This window comes from Botryllus schlosseri, chromosome 7 (assembly GCF_051294905.1).
Source record: "Botryllus schlosseri isolate E-star chromosome 7, Bs_hap1, whole genome shotgun sequence".
NCBI classification, from domain to species: domain Eukaryota; kingdom Metazoa; phylum Chordata; class Ascidiacea; order Stolidobranchia; family Styelidae; genus Botryllus; species Botryllus schlosseri.
This window is the reverse complement of record NC_137242.1, coordinates 25,426,697-25,447,404: the sequence shown is the minus strand read 5'-3', so window position 1 is coordinate 25,447,404 and position 20,708 is coordinate 25,426,697. Positions and strand designations below refer to the sequence as shown.

The 20,708-nt window shown below is 40.4% G+C and overlaps 2 protein-coding genes across 3 annotated transcripts in view; one reads left to right on the top strand and one right to left on the bottom strand.

Annotated features, from left to right (window-relative positions):
* Positions 1-20,708, bottom strand: part of LOC145442888 (ribosome maturation protein SBDS-like) — a 397,416-nt gene that overhangs the window by 23,056 nt on the left and 353,652 nt on the right. The window lies entirely within an intron of this gene.
* LOC145442907 (perlucin-like protein) lies at positions 1,906-18,956 on the top strand. Of its 2 annotated transcripts, XM_080320947.1 has the most exons (7): positions 1,906-3,681; positions 4,246-4,304; positions 5,007-5,088; positions 9,019-9,161; positions 10,792-10,898; positions 16,808-16,935; positions 17,069-18,956. In XM_080320947.1, exons 1-7 carry the CDS (start codon positions 3,591-3,593, stop codon positions 17,077-17,079), a joined length of 621 nt encoding a protein of 206 aa, XP_080177073.1. In that variant the 5' UTR covers positions 1,906-3,590; the 3' UTR covers positions 17,080-18,956. The 2 variants fall into 2 exon arrangements, with proteins under 2 accessions (XP_080177073.1, XP_080177072.1); XM_080320946.1 differs by lacking the exons at positions 10,792-10,898; positions 16,808-16,935; positions 17,069-18,956 and having other exon boundaries at positions 1,906-2,235; positions 3,322-3,681; positions 9,019-10,785.

Here is a 20,708-nt window from a genome sequence, read left to right as displayed (position 1 = left end):
TATCAGACGATCGAATTCGCACATCTACGACTCGCGATTGTACGAAATGTCCTTACGGTACACGTGTGATGACCAGGCGGGGACGAGACGAAAAAGGTTGAGAACCACTGATCGGTGGGTGTGTATAGTCTTAACAGTCGCCGTCTCGGAGTTCCACGACTCAAAATACAGGCGTAAATCTCATCTCGTGTTATTCCAGGGGTGGGCATCTGGATAAAACTACGGCCATCAAGAACTGATTTTAAAAGCATTGTTGAATTGCGTCGTAAAAATCCAACTATTGCAGCAACTTGATTAAAGATTAATGCTCTCGAACGTAAAATTAAGCTCGATTAATAGTTGTCGGTTAGCTGTCTAGCAATTGAAGCAGAATTTTTCTTCTCGATCATGTAGGGCCGTGGGCCTACATCAGAAATCCATATTAATCATATAATTGGCAGGGAAACCAGGGATATCTAGACAATTAACAGCGATGTTTTTCTAAATCCACCTTGATGTTACGGCAAGAGCAATTTGATGGCATGTATTATATCTGATTAATAACCGCGCGCTGTTTGAGTGACCCGCGTAAAACCTGCACATCTATGCACTAGAAATGTGGTCTTTTCAAAGTCAAGGAATAGCCTATCATAAAATGTAGAAATCGAAGTATAATATGGGATTTTAGAAGTAGCCTACATAACTTCAATATTGCAACATGCAAGATGTTCATATATTATCAAATTTATTCCCATTCAAAGTTTTTCATCTTTCATATAGGAGCGAATGCCAGTAAATGCGGTTAGCCAAATTCGAAATACAGAAAGAAATATATCGTTATCACATAGTATGCGAAGTGCACAAAGTCGCGAACGACAGCATTGGTTCTCTTCTCAACCGGTGTCCCGCGGCACACTATTGTGGTAATTGGACTGCCCTAATCATTGACTTTCAATCTTGATACAGATAGGAGTTAGAGATGACATCCCCAAAATATACCATATACCAAATCTTGTCTCGTCTCGATATCAAACACCGCTCAAATTAACACATACCAATACCGGCTTTTGCATTGAACAGTTTGTTTGTTTGTTTTAGATATTCATGGTGTTTCGACTACATTGGTCATGTTAGACCAGGCCGATATTCTTTTTATTTTTGATTCCGTATTCACCGACGTGTAGCAAGGCCCACATATAGGCTTTTTATAAGACACCGCTTACGCGGATCACGTGGCGGGGAGGAGCCAAGATAAACCTCCAACACTTAGGTAGGAATTCTGGAGTCGACCTCGGTCGGACTCGAACCAACAACCCGTTGGTGTTGCAGCTGTGGATTATACCACTACTAGGGCTGCATTTAAAACAAAAGGTGTTAAAACAGTGTTATAAACAAAAACCTTTCAGAAAAATTGTGTTTTTTATCAAGTTGTAAAATTATGCCATAACTGTGTAAATCATTTCCAAAAAACATGATGCGAGATCCTACGGACAATTACCACCCGGTATAGCCGACGTATATCGATATATGGGATGGTTGCCACCCTCAAAATAGTCGGTTCAACACTATGAGTACATATATTTCGTCAAAGGAGCTATATTTATCTTATATTTTCAATTGTCAATGCCAATCGACTATGACGTCACAATTGAATATTCGTGACGTCACGGCTTGAAGAAAAACGTGTTTTAAATTAGGGCCTTGTTACAAACATGTTTGTTTTAAATGCAACCCTAACCACTACGCTATCTCGCCACGCGCATTGAATCAGTGTTGCTTGCAATAACAAAGTTGATTACCAAATTCAAGCGTGACGTGCGTCATTTCCCACTGTATCAATACGACGTTTGAATACACACACACACTAGTAGTATTAAATTGCATCACTTCCGTGTGTTGAATTACTGTTCAGTGTCCAGTGTTCATGCGAGAACGAATGAAGCATTCAGACCATTTAAGGACAACGGCAACATGCATGTAAATGTACGTGCGTCTGCAAGTTTGACCTTGAATTGTAACGTCATTTTATATGAACATTTGATTTATAATTTTTACCGCTCCCTGGAGACACAGCGAGCAAACATTCCTCATCGGCTTGCTGTAGCTCAGATCACAGCAACAAACATTGGAGCATTCAAGTATTTGAGAGAACGTATCATGCATCTTTGGACCCACCGGGATGGAATGAACGATTCGTTCAAAAATCATTATTATTTTCGGAGAAGGCGGAGATTCCTGCATCCATGTTTACGGTAGGTATAGCTTGGACAAAGCGTGAAGTGAGCAAACGATCTGCTCTTCTCGGCTAACGGTTCGGGTGCCAGAGAGCATTTTCTATTTTTCGTTCTATCGGTCTCGCATCTTCCCCACCACTACAACTAACAATTAGGCTATTACTTATAACTAGGGCAAGTTTTTGCTACTTTTGCAATTTTTTTACAGCTTCTGACAGCTTCCTAGATACTCAGAATCTATGTACTGTGATATTTTAAGGTGTTTGGAGGGATTTTATAGTGCAACTTTTCTCTATTTTTCATGACAATTTTTACTGCAACTTATATCAAATATTGCGTAAAATGTAAAGGAGTGATTCAAAAACATGCTATAAATTATTTCTAGTATGGCTCTATTCTCTGCAATTTGCATAGCAAATAACTATATGATGGATAAGCTGCATGTCAGTGTTATCTATGACTGTGACACAATGACTTGCGAGCAAAAAATTGAACTACCCCTGCCAAGCAAGACCGTGTATTATGTAAATTGATCTCTTCATTAATTCTGTCGTTGAAATTTGAGATAGTTTTATTTCACGAACGGCCAGGCGAGACCGCCGAAAATTACATTTTCACCGGGTCACCTTTTTTAGGCTATTGATTCTGTTGAAGTCGCCGAGAGTGAGTTTTCATGTAATGCCTTGGGTGAAGTTTGCTGACTTATAGGGGTTCAGGGTGTGTTATTTGACTTTTTCAGGGGGAGGCTATCGCTATGCTGCTTAGCTTTCTTAAAGAAAATTATTCCCGCGTTGCCTTATTTATCTTGCTCTGCCGGGAAAAAATGCCGTTAAATGGCAAAGTAACAAATTTAAACAGCTCCGATGGAGCTAGGTTATGCAACGGAACCTTTCGAGTATCCTATACCCTAATAATTCAACAAAAATTATAGACTCAACATTTTACTGCAACTTATGTTAAAATGAAGTGCATCTTTCTCGCGATATTAGTGCAACAAAAACTTGCCCAACTGATAACGCTTAACTACCTTCAACCAATAACGGTTATAAGACGGACGTGCCATCACCAATCATATGTGCTGAGTGTGTGCATTTTGACATCCTGGAAGCCCTGGGTGGTCCAGGGAATACCTAGTATTCCATGGGCCACCGGATAAGAACCACATCAGTAGAAACTGTTCCCCTTTCGACGAGTGAGGATGAGTGATGATACGATGTGACGTTACATGTTACGCAGTTTTTCGCGTCGTGACTATGGAGCAGGATATCGGACTGACAGCATAAAATGGGTCGCTCACTTTTCCAGTAAAAGTCTAGGCAAACCTGGGAGGTTCTTCATCACCGAACGCATTGTCAATAGTTGTGGGACAGATCTATCATGGCGTTAATATCAGTGTTTCGCTTATTTTTTTACATGACATTATTTGGATTCCGCGTATTTGGAGGATGTGTTGAAGCTGCTTCGGATGGTGAGTGATATCAGATACAGCGATGATTTTGTGCTTTCATCATGACACCCATTTCAAGAATAAATGAGACGATAATGTTGTGCGCGCTCATATCTGTGATATTAGGCCGTGGGCCCTGCATATTGGGAACCATAACAATAAATATCGGCCTGCGGGTGTAGAATGACCGTCGTCAAGACGCTATATAAATACCAAATCAACACCATGTTCTAGGCATTATAATGGTGTATGACTCACAATGTCTGCTAATTCGAGAATGCGCCTCTTTATCGTCGTTAGTGTTGATAAGTTTTCGAATGGTGCCATCAATAAAACTATTTTGGAGGCTGCTTCCATGTAACAAAATCAAGAAGTAGCATGTCCGTAACGGAAGGAATTTCATTTAGTGTGCATATTTAGGCCTATATATAACTTCTAATGGGCGGACTCTACAGAACACGTTATCGCGACTCCTCTACTTATCTTAATCACGAGTCGCTTCTTCGTAATCACACCCAGTATCGTAGGCCGGGTCCACACCACTTTTGAGTACACGCTGGTTCGATCCCGTGCATTTTGTTCCAGGAAGCTTCTGCACGCGGTATTTCCGTGACGGGAAATGGATTACTAAAGGGAACTGTGAGGTAGGCTAGGTGTGAAATGTAGTAGCATATCAATATCAACTAAGGGACAGATAATTTGAGGGAAAAGATTGGTAGTATATATATTTACTGATTGATGGTTCAACAGAACTCATCGGAGTGTTGAAATTCTAATCTTCTGAGAGAAGCATTCAAAAGTTCCGTAGTTATCGTTTGAGTGACAGAAATAAAGTTATTTCGAACGAAACATTGGCAAGTTATTTCCTCTTCACTCGACTGTACACTGTAAATCCAACCGCTAACCTCAACTTCCATCCCAATCTAACCCATAACCCTAATGCACCATCGACCTATCTTACTTGCATTATTTGCCTCTCCCATGAACAGCCTCGATATGGCTAAGTTTCCCTGAAATATCCGTTGATATACGTGTGTTATACAAATGGCTTTTCTGCTTTATAATATTTAAAACTTTCTAACTCGTTCTTGTAGATATGAAACTTATCGAATATTTTCCGAACGCAACCCAATGCAATGCTATAGGCCTAATGTGTGACTCGTCGCGGCCTCCACCCGCAAAGCGTACGAAACCGTGAATGAGTATTGCCCTACAATTTTATGATATCAATTCAACATTTGATATATTAATTATATATACGTTCACATAATACGACCCTCGGCGAGATTGCATTAATATTATCGCTATATTACGACGTAAGGTAACAGAGTTTTCATTGTTTTCAGGGTGGAACAACTATCGATGATGCTGTGGCTAATTTGCGGAAATTGGCCGCAGAAGAGGAGAAAGTCGTTTCAACTTGTCCTGGTAAAACACACTGTGTAAAATGATGATGATAACTGATGACTTAACATTCTGACGAACCCGTTTTAATGCCCGTTCCAAAGTCATCTAGTACCGAACTCTCATGAGACAGCTATTTTACCAGCAAATTTAAGTGGTAGAGAACGGATAAAAGTCGCTTAGCGCGGATGTATATCCATCCGATCAAGGCACACAATGTACCACGCAAGACGCAACGTACTGAACAGATAGAAGATTGTCGATCGAGAGCTCATGGATATATGAAACTATTTCTACTATATTAATTTGCGTCCATATGGATAATACATCATATATGCTGGTACGTCATTTCCTTCATAGCGTCCCAGCGCCTCCCATTTCGCCCCCTGAGTGTCTCACCTTCCTTCGAAATCTAATTCGCCCCGGGGCCGATGGCGACAAGGTTAACAATAACTGATTTAGACATACCATAACAAGCTTTAATACTCACGACTGATATCGTTCTGGATCACAAACTCAACATAGGCCAGCAACTGCCGGTAAAGGGTAGTACGTAGTAACCGAGTTTAGATGTATAGAATATAGATAGATATCCTTGTTACATCATACTTATTGGGCACGTCAACACTGTCCTGTCCTGTTCATTAATTCGCTCGAGTAAGGAAGCATGTCGCCGCTTTCTTCAATGTGAGCGGCTTTTAGGGAACAGATACGCAAAGCTTTAGTTATAGTTAAGTTACGAGCGCTACCGTGACAAGCATATCTGCATAAGTCAGAGGTCTCAAACACGCGGCCCGCCAGAGCATTTTGTGCGGCCCGCGACGATATTTTAGATTTTTATTAATTTGACCATATATAAGTGTCACATATATCTTTTCAGGTTATATAGTGAAAAATCCCTCTTAAATTGCCCCGAAAGCCTGAAACTATTCATCAAACTTCACTATCACATCAATTGTAAACGCTACCATGCAGTGGAAGATTGACTATTTCGCCACATTTCCAATTCATGATGACAAAACCTGACCTATAGACGATTCGTGACAGAAATTTGTGAGTTGGACTTGGACGCGACTTTTTTTTAGAATTACTCAGATTCAGGCTAACTCGATGGCAAAATGAAAATGACTCGAGTGGATTGGGAGTGACTCGGAATGCCGTGAATTTGTTAGAACCATGGACGTAACGAACTAATCGCGTATCAGGGCAATAGTAATAGATCAGAAGGTCGCAGCTTGGTATTTCGCTAACTAATCAAGTAGTTATGGCAACCATTGGCAATCTGTTAGTTACATCTTTGGTCGCTAAACCATGTTATTAAGGCCTCTTAAAGGTACCGAGTACCGTAGTGGTACGCTCCAACGATGTAACAACAATGGGCCGTTCGGCGTTCCGACAGTTCAATCACTAGGACACATTCATTAATATAATTATATTTATATTTTTTCTGCTCCTATATTTGAAGATATTTGGCCATGAGATTAATAGTCTACTTATCAGAAGTAGCCTATACCCGAATCCTAGATTGGAATTACAATGCCCAACCTAAAAATGTTCTGATTTCAGGTCAGTCTCTATATCAATCTGTTAAATTCAAAATAATCGTAGTAGCTGCAAAATTATAACCCGATAGCTTCTATGATGGCATCATACATTTGTCCGCCCATATGGTGTCCATATCTCATAATTAATATATATCAAGTACACCAACAATTCTATTCAAATAGTTATAAATGTGATGATTCTTTTGGTGCCAGGCCTAAATTGATACGAGAGTAAATCACATTTTGACGATGTGTGTTTACTGTCAGTCTGCTTGATCGGCTCACTTTCAATAGGACAATTCATCCCCGCCAAATAAGGCCTACTTGGAAAGACATAGAATACCTCTATAAATGCTGCGACCCGCGGCGTCGTCAAAACTGGAAAACTGGCCCGCGTGCACATTTGAGTTTGAGACCTCTGGCACAAGTGCATATGCTTTTGTGCGGAGCATGGTCCGGAGCCGGATTGGATACCCGGCCGGAGTTTGTTCAATTTTGGCCGGAGCCGATCAGTACTTTTTTGGTCAAGCCAGAATCTTTATTGATGAGCATGACTTTTGGAACTAAATGACTATACCAACCAACCAACCAACCAACCAACCAACCAACCAACCAACCAACCAACCAACCAACCACACGCAAGTAACAACCAAGCCAGTGTGAAAATAAATGAGCCATATTTATAAATTCATGGAACCACTGTACCGTGTAGTGTACCGGGCCGTAGAGAAATCGCAGAGATCTCACCTTCCATGACATGCCAAACTATTTTTGTCGCTTCCTTTTTTCTACTATCTTCTTCTACTTTTCATTCAGTGTGCATGCCTCATTTTTTACATTGCATAGGACAAATTTGGTGTATGATTCCTAAGACTATACTCAAGTCGTTTCGACACTCCTATATTTTTCATTGTATCGCATTTCCTGGGGTGTATTGAACTGATTAATTGGCAATAAACCGAACTGATTTGGAATTTCTATGTCCTAATCCAATCCAAATCCGAAGCTTCAAATCCTAATTCAGAACTTTTGTAAATTCAAATCCGTGTACAATCCCAATCCGATTCTAACTTAGAATTGAGAAAAAATGCTAATTTATGCAAGGGAGGAATTGGAAATTTTGCTTTCACAACCAACAAGATAACTTGGCATAGGGCTGCACCTCGCATGTTCATTGGTACCACCTCTCATGTTCACTGGTACCGAATGTACCATAGTGTAGTGTACCATAAGTACATTTAAATAGTGTATTCATATTGAAATGAACCCGAATATTTTCGGCTGACACTCGTCAGGGGTAATCGTCAGCAACTAGTAGAGAATTGGAAAGAACATTGTATATCAACAATCGTATCACAAAATATGACGTCACCAGCATGAAATTTCGAATGAGAGAGCGTTCAATGTACTATTTTTAGGTGGTACACGAACTCCTTTTGTTGACAGAGTTTTGGTTGGTGTATTTTGATAAAAGTTGATTCCAAGGCACACAAATGGAATTGTGAACGGCCTCGCCCTACGATTCGAAATCGGTCGTCTCGATAATTATTCGCACAAATCGGATTATCCAACAGATGTTTGCCGATGGCAGAATTAATGGCCTTTGATCGATCAGCATCAATCTTAAGTGGATGAGTTAAGGGTGAGCTTTTCACTGAGCGTGACGCACGTGTTCTGATAAATCTGGGGACATGTTGGTTTATGCGGTCCTGCAGACGTCTTGACGTTCTTCCCACGTAGCCACAATCACAGTGGCACCTATATTCGTACACTACATTACTTTGTTGAAGTGCAGGAAGCACGTCTTTGCGTGTTGAAGGGAGCCGTTGTGTTGTTGTAAAAATCACATTGGTTTTGACTGTGTCGTAACACTTACTGACAGCAGAAATCAATTGTTTTTCAAAGCGGGTGGAAATATTCGGGTTCATTTCAATATGAATATTGAATATACTATTTAATTGTATATTGAAGTTCTGTACCTCCAAGAAGCTCTTCATAAGTACATTAATAAGTGATCTGAATAAAGTTTGTCGCCATTCGCCATTCGACACACGACGTATCAATATCCCAGAAATTCGGTAAATCCAATCCAAATCCTAATCCGTTCTGAAAAATATCTCTAATCCCAATCCAATCCTAACCCATGCTCATCTCTGATAGGGCGGAGCATGGACCGGAGCCGGATTGGATATCCGGCCAGACTTTTTCATTTTTGGCCGGAGCCGGGCCAGAGAATTTGTCGATCCGCTACGCACTAATATGTATGCCCCGGCTCGACATTTGCAAGAGAAACACTGATATTATCACTGTATTTGCCCCAATTTCGCTATATATTGATTGATATGCGTCTATAAATAGTAAATTATTCTTGTTTTTGTAACCTAACGTTACCTTGTCCTATACAATACAGGTGTTACTTGTTTGCGAGCTTGGAAGAATTGGAATGGAAAACGTTACTATTTCTCGACCGAAGGTGCGTCATGGCTAAATGCACAAGAAAATTGCCGAAGTGTGCAAGCAAACCTCGTTACTATTGACGACGATACGGAAAACGTAATGCATGACGGTATTACGACGATGCAAATTGCGCATAAAATTCTCAGTGAAGCAGTGTTGGGATCAAGTCACTACTTTCGAGTCACGAGTCATTTCGAGTCATTGCACATTTTGACTCCAGTCAAGTCAAGTCAATCGATTTTCGAAGGTGACTCGAGTCAAGTCACTCGATTTTTGGAGGTGACTCGAGTAAAGTCGGGTCAAGTCAAGTCAAGTCACAAGTCAAGTTGCCTTTTCGAAGTATGAGGCATGCTTACACCATTGCATTTTACTAGCTGTCCGAAATACAGATTGAGTGGTTATTGATTCTTAACCGATGAACGAATATGAAGTTAAATATACGTACTCAAGAATTAAGGCGCTGTATCACTCATATATACGTATATGCTAAACTACGTAAGTAATTGCACAGCCTCAGTTTATAGCCAAAATAGAGAATAGAGAAACGAATTGATAAGATGCAATACATTATCCATTTACAAATTGCGGCAATGGTTGAGGACTATATAAACTATAATCGAATTCAATTTCAATAAAACAGGTTGGTTCAGGTAATAACACAGAACAGTAATAGAGTATTTGCTAGTAAATTACTTTACTTTGCTATGCTAGTTTACGACAGCATAAGCTGCAAGCTTCGATCACTTCGTTAGCGGTCAATTTATTTGTGAGAGAACAATGGAGGCTCGGTAAAACGCACGATCGCTGTATGATTGATCGCTCTCACGGGTTACACCAGCGTTTCGCGAACAATCCGATAGCAACATACAGCATATAGAAACTGTAGAAACGATGTTTCCCGAATTTGACTCAATTCTAACCAGTGGAAGTGGAGTTATTGCTGTCGAAAAATTTGGATTTGAATAAAATAGTATTTACGGTGGTCAATTTTTTTTAACTATATTTATTATATTTGTTCCATTGTTATTTACAACTATAATAATGGGCACAACTATAATAAATAATTAAACAATTGGCCACCGTAAATACTATTTTATTCAACTCCAAATTTTTCGACGGCAATAATTCCGCTTCCACTAGTTGTAGTTGGGTCAAATTTGCAGAACAGACCAAATACTTTGATGGGGTGATCAAAAAATTTTTGAATTTTTTTTATTAAGTTTCATATAATAAATAGAAACTTTCTTCTCCTGTAGCAATGCGGCTACTGATTGGAATTGAACCAAATTTGGCGTGTAGGCTGAAATTAGGTAACTTGACAATTTTATCAAGTACCCAGTGCAATTTTAGAGAAAAAGTCATTTTTGAACACCCCTAATGAATATGTGGGTATATCGAATGTCTGAATCCATATTGAGGTATATGCGACGACATTGCAAATGCGATTTACGAGCACCATTTGCGCTGTTTGAGAAGTCGCTCATTGAATTCGACGAATCCCTATATTGAAGAACTACATGGAATCTGGATATAGGATGTGCATGTGCATTGTGCATGTGCAGTTGTGCACTGTGCGTAGATTCCCAGCCCATACACCCAAATAGTCTACCGAATTCAAATGCGTTGGTGATATCCTTTGACGTTGCTATTGAATTAACGTTACCCTCCACCTATCCCTTCAGTTCTTATCGCCTATGATCTGTTTCCAAGCCTAATTCTGTTCTAGTCGTATGTACATTCGAACACGATACCGAACAACACATGGATTGGATTGAGTGATCGAGTCACCGAAAGATCGTTCGAATGGATCGATGGAACTCCATTGTCGTACACGTTAGCAAGATTTTTTGTTTGTTTTATAGCATAGGCCTATACATTAGGATAGTACTACACATATATGATTAAGTGGGGTTGAGTAGCATATCGACTCGTGAAATATTTGGACAAAAAGCCGGTTCTATGGTGTTCGTGTAATCAAAGCAAACGCATAGCGACGTCGATAAAAAGGCTAATGAATAGTGAATGCCCCAAATGTATGATCATGAACAATGAACATACACGATATTGTTACCATATTTTTTGATCAAATCCCTGAAACTCTTTAGCGCCCACTAGCGAATTTACAATGAGGTATGAATACATTGTCAGTCACTATGACGTCACACTAGCAAAGCTTCGCCTATCGACTGCATACAGGAATAGAGTGAAACATAGGTTTTGAATTGAGCTGCCTCTAATGTGAGCTCTGGTGATTGCCTGGGTCTTTAACAGATTTCTTCACGGGTTATGAAATCGTCTGGTGGATCTTATCCGGTGCGCCGGCTGTGTATTTTACAGCCCTGCTTTACTGTTCGGTCGGTGCGGTTATCTGGTTGTGTGTTGTAACCAGGTCTGAAACAAAACTTTTTCAACCCCATTCTGCCCAAAAAAGCACTAATCTTGGGCCCACCATTGGGGTAATAGATGGAACTTCTTGCGGGCTTACTATATGCATCTGCTTGTTAAAATGTGTGAGTGAATTTCTGTCAATAATATTGGTTGGCCTACTTCCATATATTACTAGAAAATACACCAGTAGATTGCACATCAGGTGGTTTCCAACCTTTTATGGACGCGAGCTCATTTCCAATTTGAAAATGTTCAGCGGTTCATCTTAAAAATGATAAGCTGATTGATAGAAAAAAGTCAGCTTGCCCAGACTTACTGAAGCTGATCACCTCCAACATCTTCGTGATCCCCAGAATAAAGGCAAACGACCCCAGGCTTAGAACAACTGTCTTTGACTAAACTAAAGCATGCAAACGGCCTCAACCAACTCTAGGAATATACCGTTATCTTTTAATTGCAATGACAATTACACTTATTTCAGTAAATGATGGTTATTTTTTATTTGTTTTGATTGCAATTCTTGCGAGGGATTGCGTGGTCCCCATATTAAAATCAATATGCGTTGTATTAAATCGTGCGCGGCGCAAAGAAAAATTTTAAATAGCATAAATCTGCTTGAAATCTGCTTGATTGACGAAAAAACTTTGAGCCTACTGCGAGCCTTCAAAATTCCGGACATTTAGGGGCATATTTTAGAATTTCCTCCCAGACGCCAGTGGCGGCTCGTCCTATAGGGCAACTGGGGCATTGCCCCAAATAAAATTGTGTTCAAAAACAATTGTTTACCATTTATAGACGCACAGCGATCTATATATACCGAAATCACAGCGAAAATCGTATTCTTCTTGTCCTTTCGCTTGTAAATGCCGTTATATATAGCGAAGTCTCTGCGAAAATCGAATTCTCTTCTGTGTTTTCGCTTTGCGAATGCCTAGCCGGGGCATGCCCCGGTAGCGCTCATAACAAGCTTTCACTGTGTCTATTCTCTCAAAGCCGCGCACAATAAAGAAACGGTGATTTACTCTCTCCTATTCATAAAATTACCGAGCAAGTGGGGCAAAATAGGTGTGTGCCCCTAAGGTGTGATGTAACAATGGTATCTATATCTGAACTCGGTTACCGTCATATGCGTTTAGTCGACCTTTGCTGGTATATAGGTCGATTTTGATGGTGTTTCACGCCATGATAATTCTTGAAACTTGGTATGTCATATCGTGATGGTGGTATTTAACACTGCCCAAAGTTTCAGGGTTTCTACTTGAAGTTTAGAGTAGTAATTCCGTTTCCGAAGTTGAGTGTGTGCTGATCCGTCATGTATCGCAAACAGATTTTACTCGAAAGCCGGTATTGGTATCCATTGATTTTTACGATGTTCCATACCGAGATCGGTCATGACATTTGGCACGGTAAGTCTTAATGTTAGTATCGAACGCTGTACCAAGTTTTAAGTTTGTCACTGAAATATGTTAGTGGTAATTTCGTTTCTTAAGTCGAGCGAGAGCTGACTCGTCATTTATCGCTAACAAGTTTTACGGAAAGTTGGTATTGGTCTCTATTGATTTTAACGATGCTCCTTACCTAGATCCGTCATAAGCTTTTGCACGGTATGTCTTAATTTCAGTATCGAACGCTGTGCCAAGTCTCAAGGTTGACACGCAATGATTAGGGCAGTAATTTCGTTATCAAGGTCGAGTATAGTAGAGATGTGCGCTGATCTGACACTTTAGCCTACAACGCATTGCGAATTTCACGCAAAAGCCGGTGTATCTGTGCTAACGTTAACTGTGTTCCATACTGAGATAGGTGATGAGATGATGATATCATGAAACAGTTTACTAACATTCTCGGTTTGCATTCAAATATTTACTTTTATATTATATTCTCCAATGTCAATTTCACCGTGAAATTGTGGCCTTCAAGCCATTTGCTTACAACCCCCTGTCAAGCGCGATAGCTATTTCGTTTTCGATGGTGCCTAACAGCTTATCACTTGATCAGCCTATTCCTCGGTAAATTTTGCGCAAAATTCGGCGTTGGTCTGTTCGTATTAATTTTGACAGTGTACCATAAGGGCCATGAGGCTACTTCTCGATGATGTCATGCAACCAGGGTTGTAATGACTCGAGTCATGACTCGACTCGAATCACGATTTTCTGATGACTCGACTCGACTCGAGTCAATCTATGTATTGACTCGACTTGGACTCGAGTCATTGCGCATGACTCGAACCAAGTCATATGACTCGAGACACAGACGGCCAAGACCGATATTTTATCGTAATTTCGACGATTAGTAATGTTAACCACCCTATTGGGATTTCGTTTATTGGAACTAGTACGTGAAAATGCGATCAGAACCTCCTAAAAGTGAAAAAATTACTATATTATGAATGCGAAACATTCAAAATCACCAAACAGAGTTACAAAAAGTGAGTTTAACAAGATTTTAGCTGGAAACTGGGCACAGTGGGCAGTCAACAGATTGGCTTGGACTCGGACTCGAGTCATAATAGCATGACTCGGACTCGACCCTCTGATCGATGACTTGGACTCGTACTTGACTCGGTGGTGAGTTGAAAATGACTCGACTTGACTCGAGTCAAAATTATAAAAGTGAAATTGACTTGTGACTCGGAGCCTTGTTACTTGGTTACAACCCTGCATGCAACAGCTAGTGTACTAAGTTTACGGCTTTCATCCATCACGTATTTATTCGGTAATATATTTTCCAAAGGCAATTTCGCAGCAGATCTATAGACAGTAATAAAGCCGTATGTGTCGTGTTACAGTCTCCAGTTTCACGGCCAAAATCTCCTATGCTGTACAGAGACGGAATTTCCGAGGCTGCTATTCTTAGTTCTTCAGAATGATGTTTTGGATTCAATATGACAGGCCCAATCGAGATAACAATTGCGTATGTGTCCGAACTCGTTGACCTTTCCAGTTGGGCTTACGCAATCTCTCGAGTTGTAGTATGGATAACTAACCTACGGTAGGTTAGTTATCTAGTTATAGTCATCTCCATTTCTGCAGATAATTAGTCAGGTCAAGTGCGAACATGAACCGTGTTGAATCTTTGTTCCGTACGCCGTTTACGCAGTTATACCGCACTTCAAGTCACAGCTCACCGGCAGACCTCTCGTATATCATACGTTAAAATCATTGTTGTCGGGAGGTTCATGTTACCGTACCATCATTAAGCTACTTGTTTACGTTGGAAAACGCCATTGTGACGTCATCTTGATAAAAAGTCGCTTGCAGCCCTCGCCCCACCACGCGATATTGTCACGAGCCGCCACTGCCAGACGCAGTTTTTACAGTGAAATTCCGGACATGTCCGGGAAATTCCGGACGTATGGCAACCCTGTTATACGATGTCCGTGACCAATGACCATTCACCAGTGCTTTAATACGAATTAGTCGGATGCTCTTACGTGGTCTTGATACGTCTCTATATCAGGAGTCGCCAACTCAAAACAGGTCGCGGGCCACTTTTCATATTTCGCAGCGGCCGCGGGCTGCATGAATTCAATATCGATGTAAATAGTAGGGATGGTGTGAACCTCTGAAAGGTTCAGGTTCGTGTGAACGCGAACCTTTTAGAAAGGTTCTGTGTGAACGCGAACGTGAACCTCGTGACGTCATGTGACGTCATATTGCTAATTTCAACCCTATATTTCAATGAAGGGATAGCCTGTAGTAATGTACACAATACCTAACGACGACTCGTGTCACATAATGCCACAATGCCGAAGTATATATTGACGTGTTAAACGTCGCCTAATGTATCAACTGAGGCAATGAAATGATATAATAATGCCATAAATTCAATAACTTCTGTCGCTTTGGCAACAATTTCGATGAGGACTTGCCAGGGAATACAAGCTTACGCCTTAACGGTCTTGGCCAGACCGGACAATATACACGGATATTGAGCAGAGTGCAAAACAGGTTTCTATACTTTCTACCGATATTACCCCATTAAGAAGTTATACAGCAGTAGCCAACACCCTAATTGCACGGATTTGCTTATTATGATGCAGGAAACATATGAAGTCAAGATTAAGCCATGCGCCTTCTAGATTTTTACATCATAAAACGATATCAATCTCACTGATTGGTTGAATAAGCATCATTCGCTGACTACATGTAGTGTATTCACAAACGGAAAGCTGGATATTTCGAGCAAAATTTTGTAACAAGGCAAGTAAAATTTTTGAGATTGTCAAGGTGCATGCTCGAATTGCTCGTTTAGTGTTGATTGTTTTTGCTGCCAGCGCCATGCATAGAGTGGTTCGCAGTTGAAATGCAATAAATGTGAACCAAAGATGTTATAATGAAGTTAAAATTGTAATGTAAGAAGAAGGTTCACAGTGCAGAACCTACCAAGGTTCTGTTGTGAACGCGAACCTCAAAATTTCCGAGGTTCACACACAGAACGCGAACGTGAACCTCACGTTCACACCATCCCTAGTAAATAGGCACCACGTTCTAAAACTTTGCGTCAGTACAATTCTGTGCTATCCAACAACAGCATAGTGACCCAAAAATAAGTAATAGTTTATTGAAGGAATGCAATTACAACAAAAAAGTCATCATCATCAATTTCATTTTATTTTGAACTCTAAGCTGCGCATACCTGGAAACGCCTGGGACGCGCCCCTAGCTTGAGAACCACTGCCCTAAGTCATTTTCTGACGGTCTCGGTGTTATCAATGTTTGGGCCATTGCACGTCAAGGAAATATGCTCATTCATATCAGCTGATTCTTCCTCGATGGAATGCTGTTGCCATCGCCACAGCCTTTAGCTATAGTGACGAATAGTAATGTTGGGCACCGAAGAATAGCTTATTTGGAATAGCTTATTTGGAAACAACAAAAACAACAATATGTTGAAACTGTAGTCAAATTCAGCATTTCAAAATGGTTTTCTTAGCTTTCTTTCGAAATTTCAAATCAAGTCGCGGGCCGCGTGTTGGTGACCCCTGCTGACCTGCTCTATATGGTTAAGTGAACAGCTGAACATATATATTATTAGCAGAACTATAAAGCTTACCATATTTTCGCTTACTCATTTCCTGGACTAGTTTTGACGTTTCCACATGTTCTTAATTTCAAGTAGGCCATGCATCTTTCACACCACCAAGTTTAATCGTAGTTCATTATTTAAAGCGATTTGATTCGTCACACTCACCGGGCCTTAATGCTCCTATATATCAAAATACGAAGTAATGTCGACACAACTTTATTCCGAACATCACATTTTGTAGATAATAAATTATCTGCCTGTACTCTATACTGTGCAATACTTCTTGTGCAAAACCTCGTGTCTACTCGCATATCTTTGTGGTTCAGGAATTGGAACGAGCCGAGTAACGAGCCAAATGATTCAATGGGCGGCGAAGATTGTGTGGAAATATGGAGTTTTGTAACATGGAATGATATAAATTGCAATGATACTCGACAATACGTTTGCGAAAAGGGTAGGTTTGCAGTTGGATACCTGCGCATTTGATGGAAAGAACTAGTCCGTAACAAATAGTTTGTCAATTTTTCAATTTCCAATGCCGAGAATGAATATTCGCCACCAAAATTTTACCGACATCTATATTTCAGATCATGAATAATAACCTGACCAAGTTGGAGGTGCGAAAACCGCAAGATTTCTGCTATTATACCGATGTTCTTGCACGGAATCAAATTTGGATGGACATAATACTATAACGGTTGAAACGTTTTTGCGTGTATGAGGATGAGCGAATTTAGCCTACTATTATCACTGAGCATTGAGCAACAATTTTGAACGAAAAATTTGTTGACTTGGATTTTGCACTTTATTTAGGCTAATTTCGGCGTGCTGATTCCAAAAATGCCGCTGGTTTTCTTCTATCAAGTTTTTGCTCTACGACGTATGTCCAAAATATGCAAATTTTCACGAATTTAGCCATATTACTTTTCCATACCATATAGAAATCCACACTTTTATTATATAATATGTTATATAGCCAAGGGGTCAATTGAATTATGAGGAAAATAGTACTGGTATTGATCCAGGCCGATGCGCTTTCATCCATTTTTGGTTAGAAGATGCAATCATCCGATAATATGTCAGATACAATGCAAACTGCAGGATATGGCAAGAAAAATAAACATTACATTTACTATCAGCTATAGGTCTAATGCTCCATTCAGCTTATCCAGTGTAACTTGAAACTCCTATACGCTCGATAATTTGGATCAAGATGAAGATTTTAGGGGTAGCAGGCCTAATGATGAAGATTTTGAAATCGAAGATGATTCAGAAAGTAGAGTATCATCACAAGTTAAATGATCTGACATAGGCTTTGGGACTTGGAAGAAAAATATTCGGAGCTTTTAGCATCCTTGCGAATTGAGAAATGATTACTTGGCAAAAGAGAGAAGAAATATTCTATCTCACTTTCGATGATGAGAAAATGCGTTTTCATCGTAGGGCTACTTTCGGTAGCTTTGTGTATTGCCATGATATAGGCTACTGGCATTGGCATGATACTGTTACCATGGGTTGCTGGAGGTCGACTTAGGAATCCCGATTTACAACTCAAGTGAATAGCACAGTGTTCTATTGGTAGCTCAAAAAAGATCCTAAAGTGTGGCATTCTCCAAAATGGCAACGTCTTAGGTGCAGTTTAATCGCACACTCAGTTAGTCTTCGTGAATAATACAGCAACATTAGGAATAGTACAGAAACATTGAATTGTCGCAATATCACAAGCACGATTGGATCGTATGTGTCAGCTTTGAAATATTGTGTTTTCTTAGTGGTCAGACAATGAGGATGTAACCCTGATACACATGTGTCCCTGCCATATGTTTATGTCGGACAGTAGACATTCAAAAATGCTAGAATATCTAAATAATTTCCTTGAAAACCTTGGCATAGTCAGCGATTTATGACGCGAGACTCGAATTGAACAATGTACTCCAGGGGTCGGCAACCTTTTGGTAGTCACGGGCCAAATTCAGAGTGTACAACTTTTTCGCGGGCCAGAATTTTTCTTAATACTATATTTTATGCTCACTTCGGTATATTATCCTACATTGCTGCAATCTCAATCATAGCAATAACAAAACACGTTTATTTGCACTTCAACTACGCAGAATAAATGTGACAATTGACGCAGCTTGCTTTGTGAAAAGTTTTCAACTCCTGGTAACAAGTCTTATGAAGCAAGAAGCAGACCATATTTTAAATGGGCGTCCGAAATAGTGATCTTAGCTTACTCTTCGTGAATTTCATTGTTGAAAACTATTGTTTACATGCGTACGTGCTACCAAAAATCGACGCAATTTCTTTTGCATTGTTGGTCAAGCTGGGATAAAGACCAATTTCAAGAACGTACTCTTTGTAAAGTCATGCAGCGATATGCTCTTTGTATGAAATTTGTCATTCAATTCAGCTGTATCGCATTTCATAACGGCCCATTTGAAATTTTCAGGCAATGGTATTGGCGTCCACATTAAACGGAGTACTGAATAGTCGGAATTTATTTTGTAGAGAAGGAATTTAGGAAAAGCGGGTGAATATTCAGTAATTAAATTACGTATCACAGTTACAAATGTAGTGTTGGTACTAGGTTTTTTCTCCTCCAGTATAGGAACGTGAGCATAATTTCTTTGTATTGTTGACATTCCCAGGGTCGCAGATTTGTTTCGAATGCGCCTCAACATCTCATGTATTCAGCTGTTTTCCCCTGAAGTTGCAAATTCAATTTGTTCAGATGTGACGTTAAATGTACAAAGAAAGCAAGATTAGGTAACCATTTTCGATTACAATCGGCGATATTTGTATTTTCGAGGAGAGTTGCTATTTCATTTCTCAGTTCGTACACTCGCGCAAGCATAGCTGCTCGACTTACTGCGCGAACATAGCAGATATACAGGACATCGCCATATTAATTCTCGGCTTCTGATATAATCTGGCAGAAATGTTGGTTATACAGTTTGTGAGACCAAATCATATAAACAGTTTTCATCAATGTGGCCAAAACACTATTCAGGTTTGTTGATTTGGCGCACAATGCCTTCTGGTGAATTTAACTATAAATAACTAACCTACGGAGGCTAGTTATCTATAATTGAACAGTGTAAGTTGGAGATTTTGTCATTGCGTCTGAGATGTTCCAAGCGTTGGGGGGGGGGGGCATAGCGTATAGTGGTGACGATAAGCGCCTACCAATCTGGCGGCCCGGCTCGATTCCCGTCGGAGGTTTATCTGGGCTCCTCTTCCCCCGCCGTCGCTCGATTCCCGTCGGAGGTTTATCTGGGCTCCTCTTCCCCCGCCGTCCGATGATCTGGGCTCCTCTTCCCCGCCCGCCGGCGACAAAAATCCCAGAAAAACACCCGAGAGAAGAAAGAAAGCACTCACTCACTATAGGAATGGAAAGAACTACTAGAAAGGGCCGCGGCTTGAAAAAGGTCACCATCGAAAAGAACTGTGACATCGGGCACTCTAGGTCGAGGTGGATGTTAGAATAATAGGATCGCAACTGCGTGTCGTTCGACATCCTCCTATCTGTTCATGACATCGCATTGTGTCTTATCGCATTGCACATTGTGTGTGACTTGTTCAGATGAAAAATATAACTCAACGATTGATTGATTGATTCCAGCAAGCAGAGGAAGAACACCTTTTATTGTCACACCCCATCAGAGTGGTAAACCCTTTAAAAAGTATGGCACACATTCGGTTGCGAGATACACCCGACTGATAAGTACTGATGTAGTCTACTCTACAGACAATCTCCATCTCCTACTTCAACCACCTTCGTTTTATGGCGTAACAATAGACTAATACGATGTAGGCTACTAGCTACGTAGCAGTGTCGCACTGCAGATTGAAACTCATTATGAAACGACGGGCCGTATTCTTGTGATAACTAATTATGATGTCGCGGGCCGGACGATTTCGCTTGGCGGGCCGGATCCGGCCCGCGGACCGTAGGTTGCCGACCCTTGATGTACTCCATCAATGCATCTGACTGGATGATCCACGGGAATCCCGGGATCGTATCGCTGCAGCAAGTATTATATTTTTATTGCAATTTTGTATATTAAGACTGCCTGTCCGTCTGTCTGGCGACTCGCTATACGAATAAATATTCTCTCTCTCTCTCTCGCTAAACATATCCCTCAATAACCTTTCCACAAATCACAATCAGTTTAATCATCAGCGCGCCACACTCAAAATATCGATAAGTCTAATAAAAACCACATG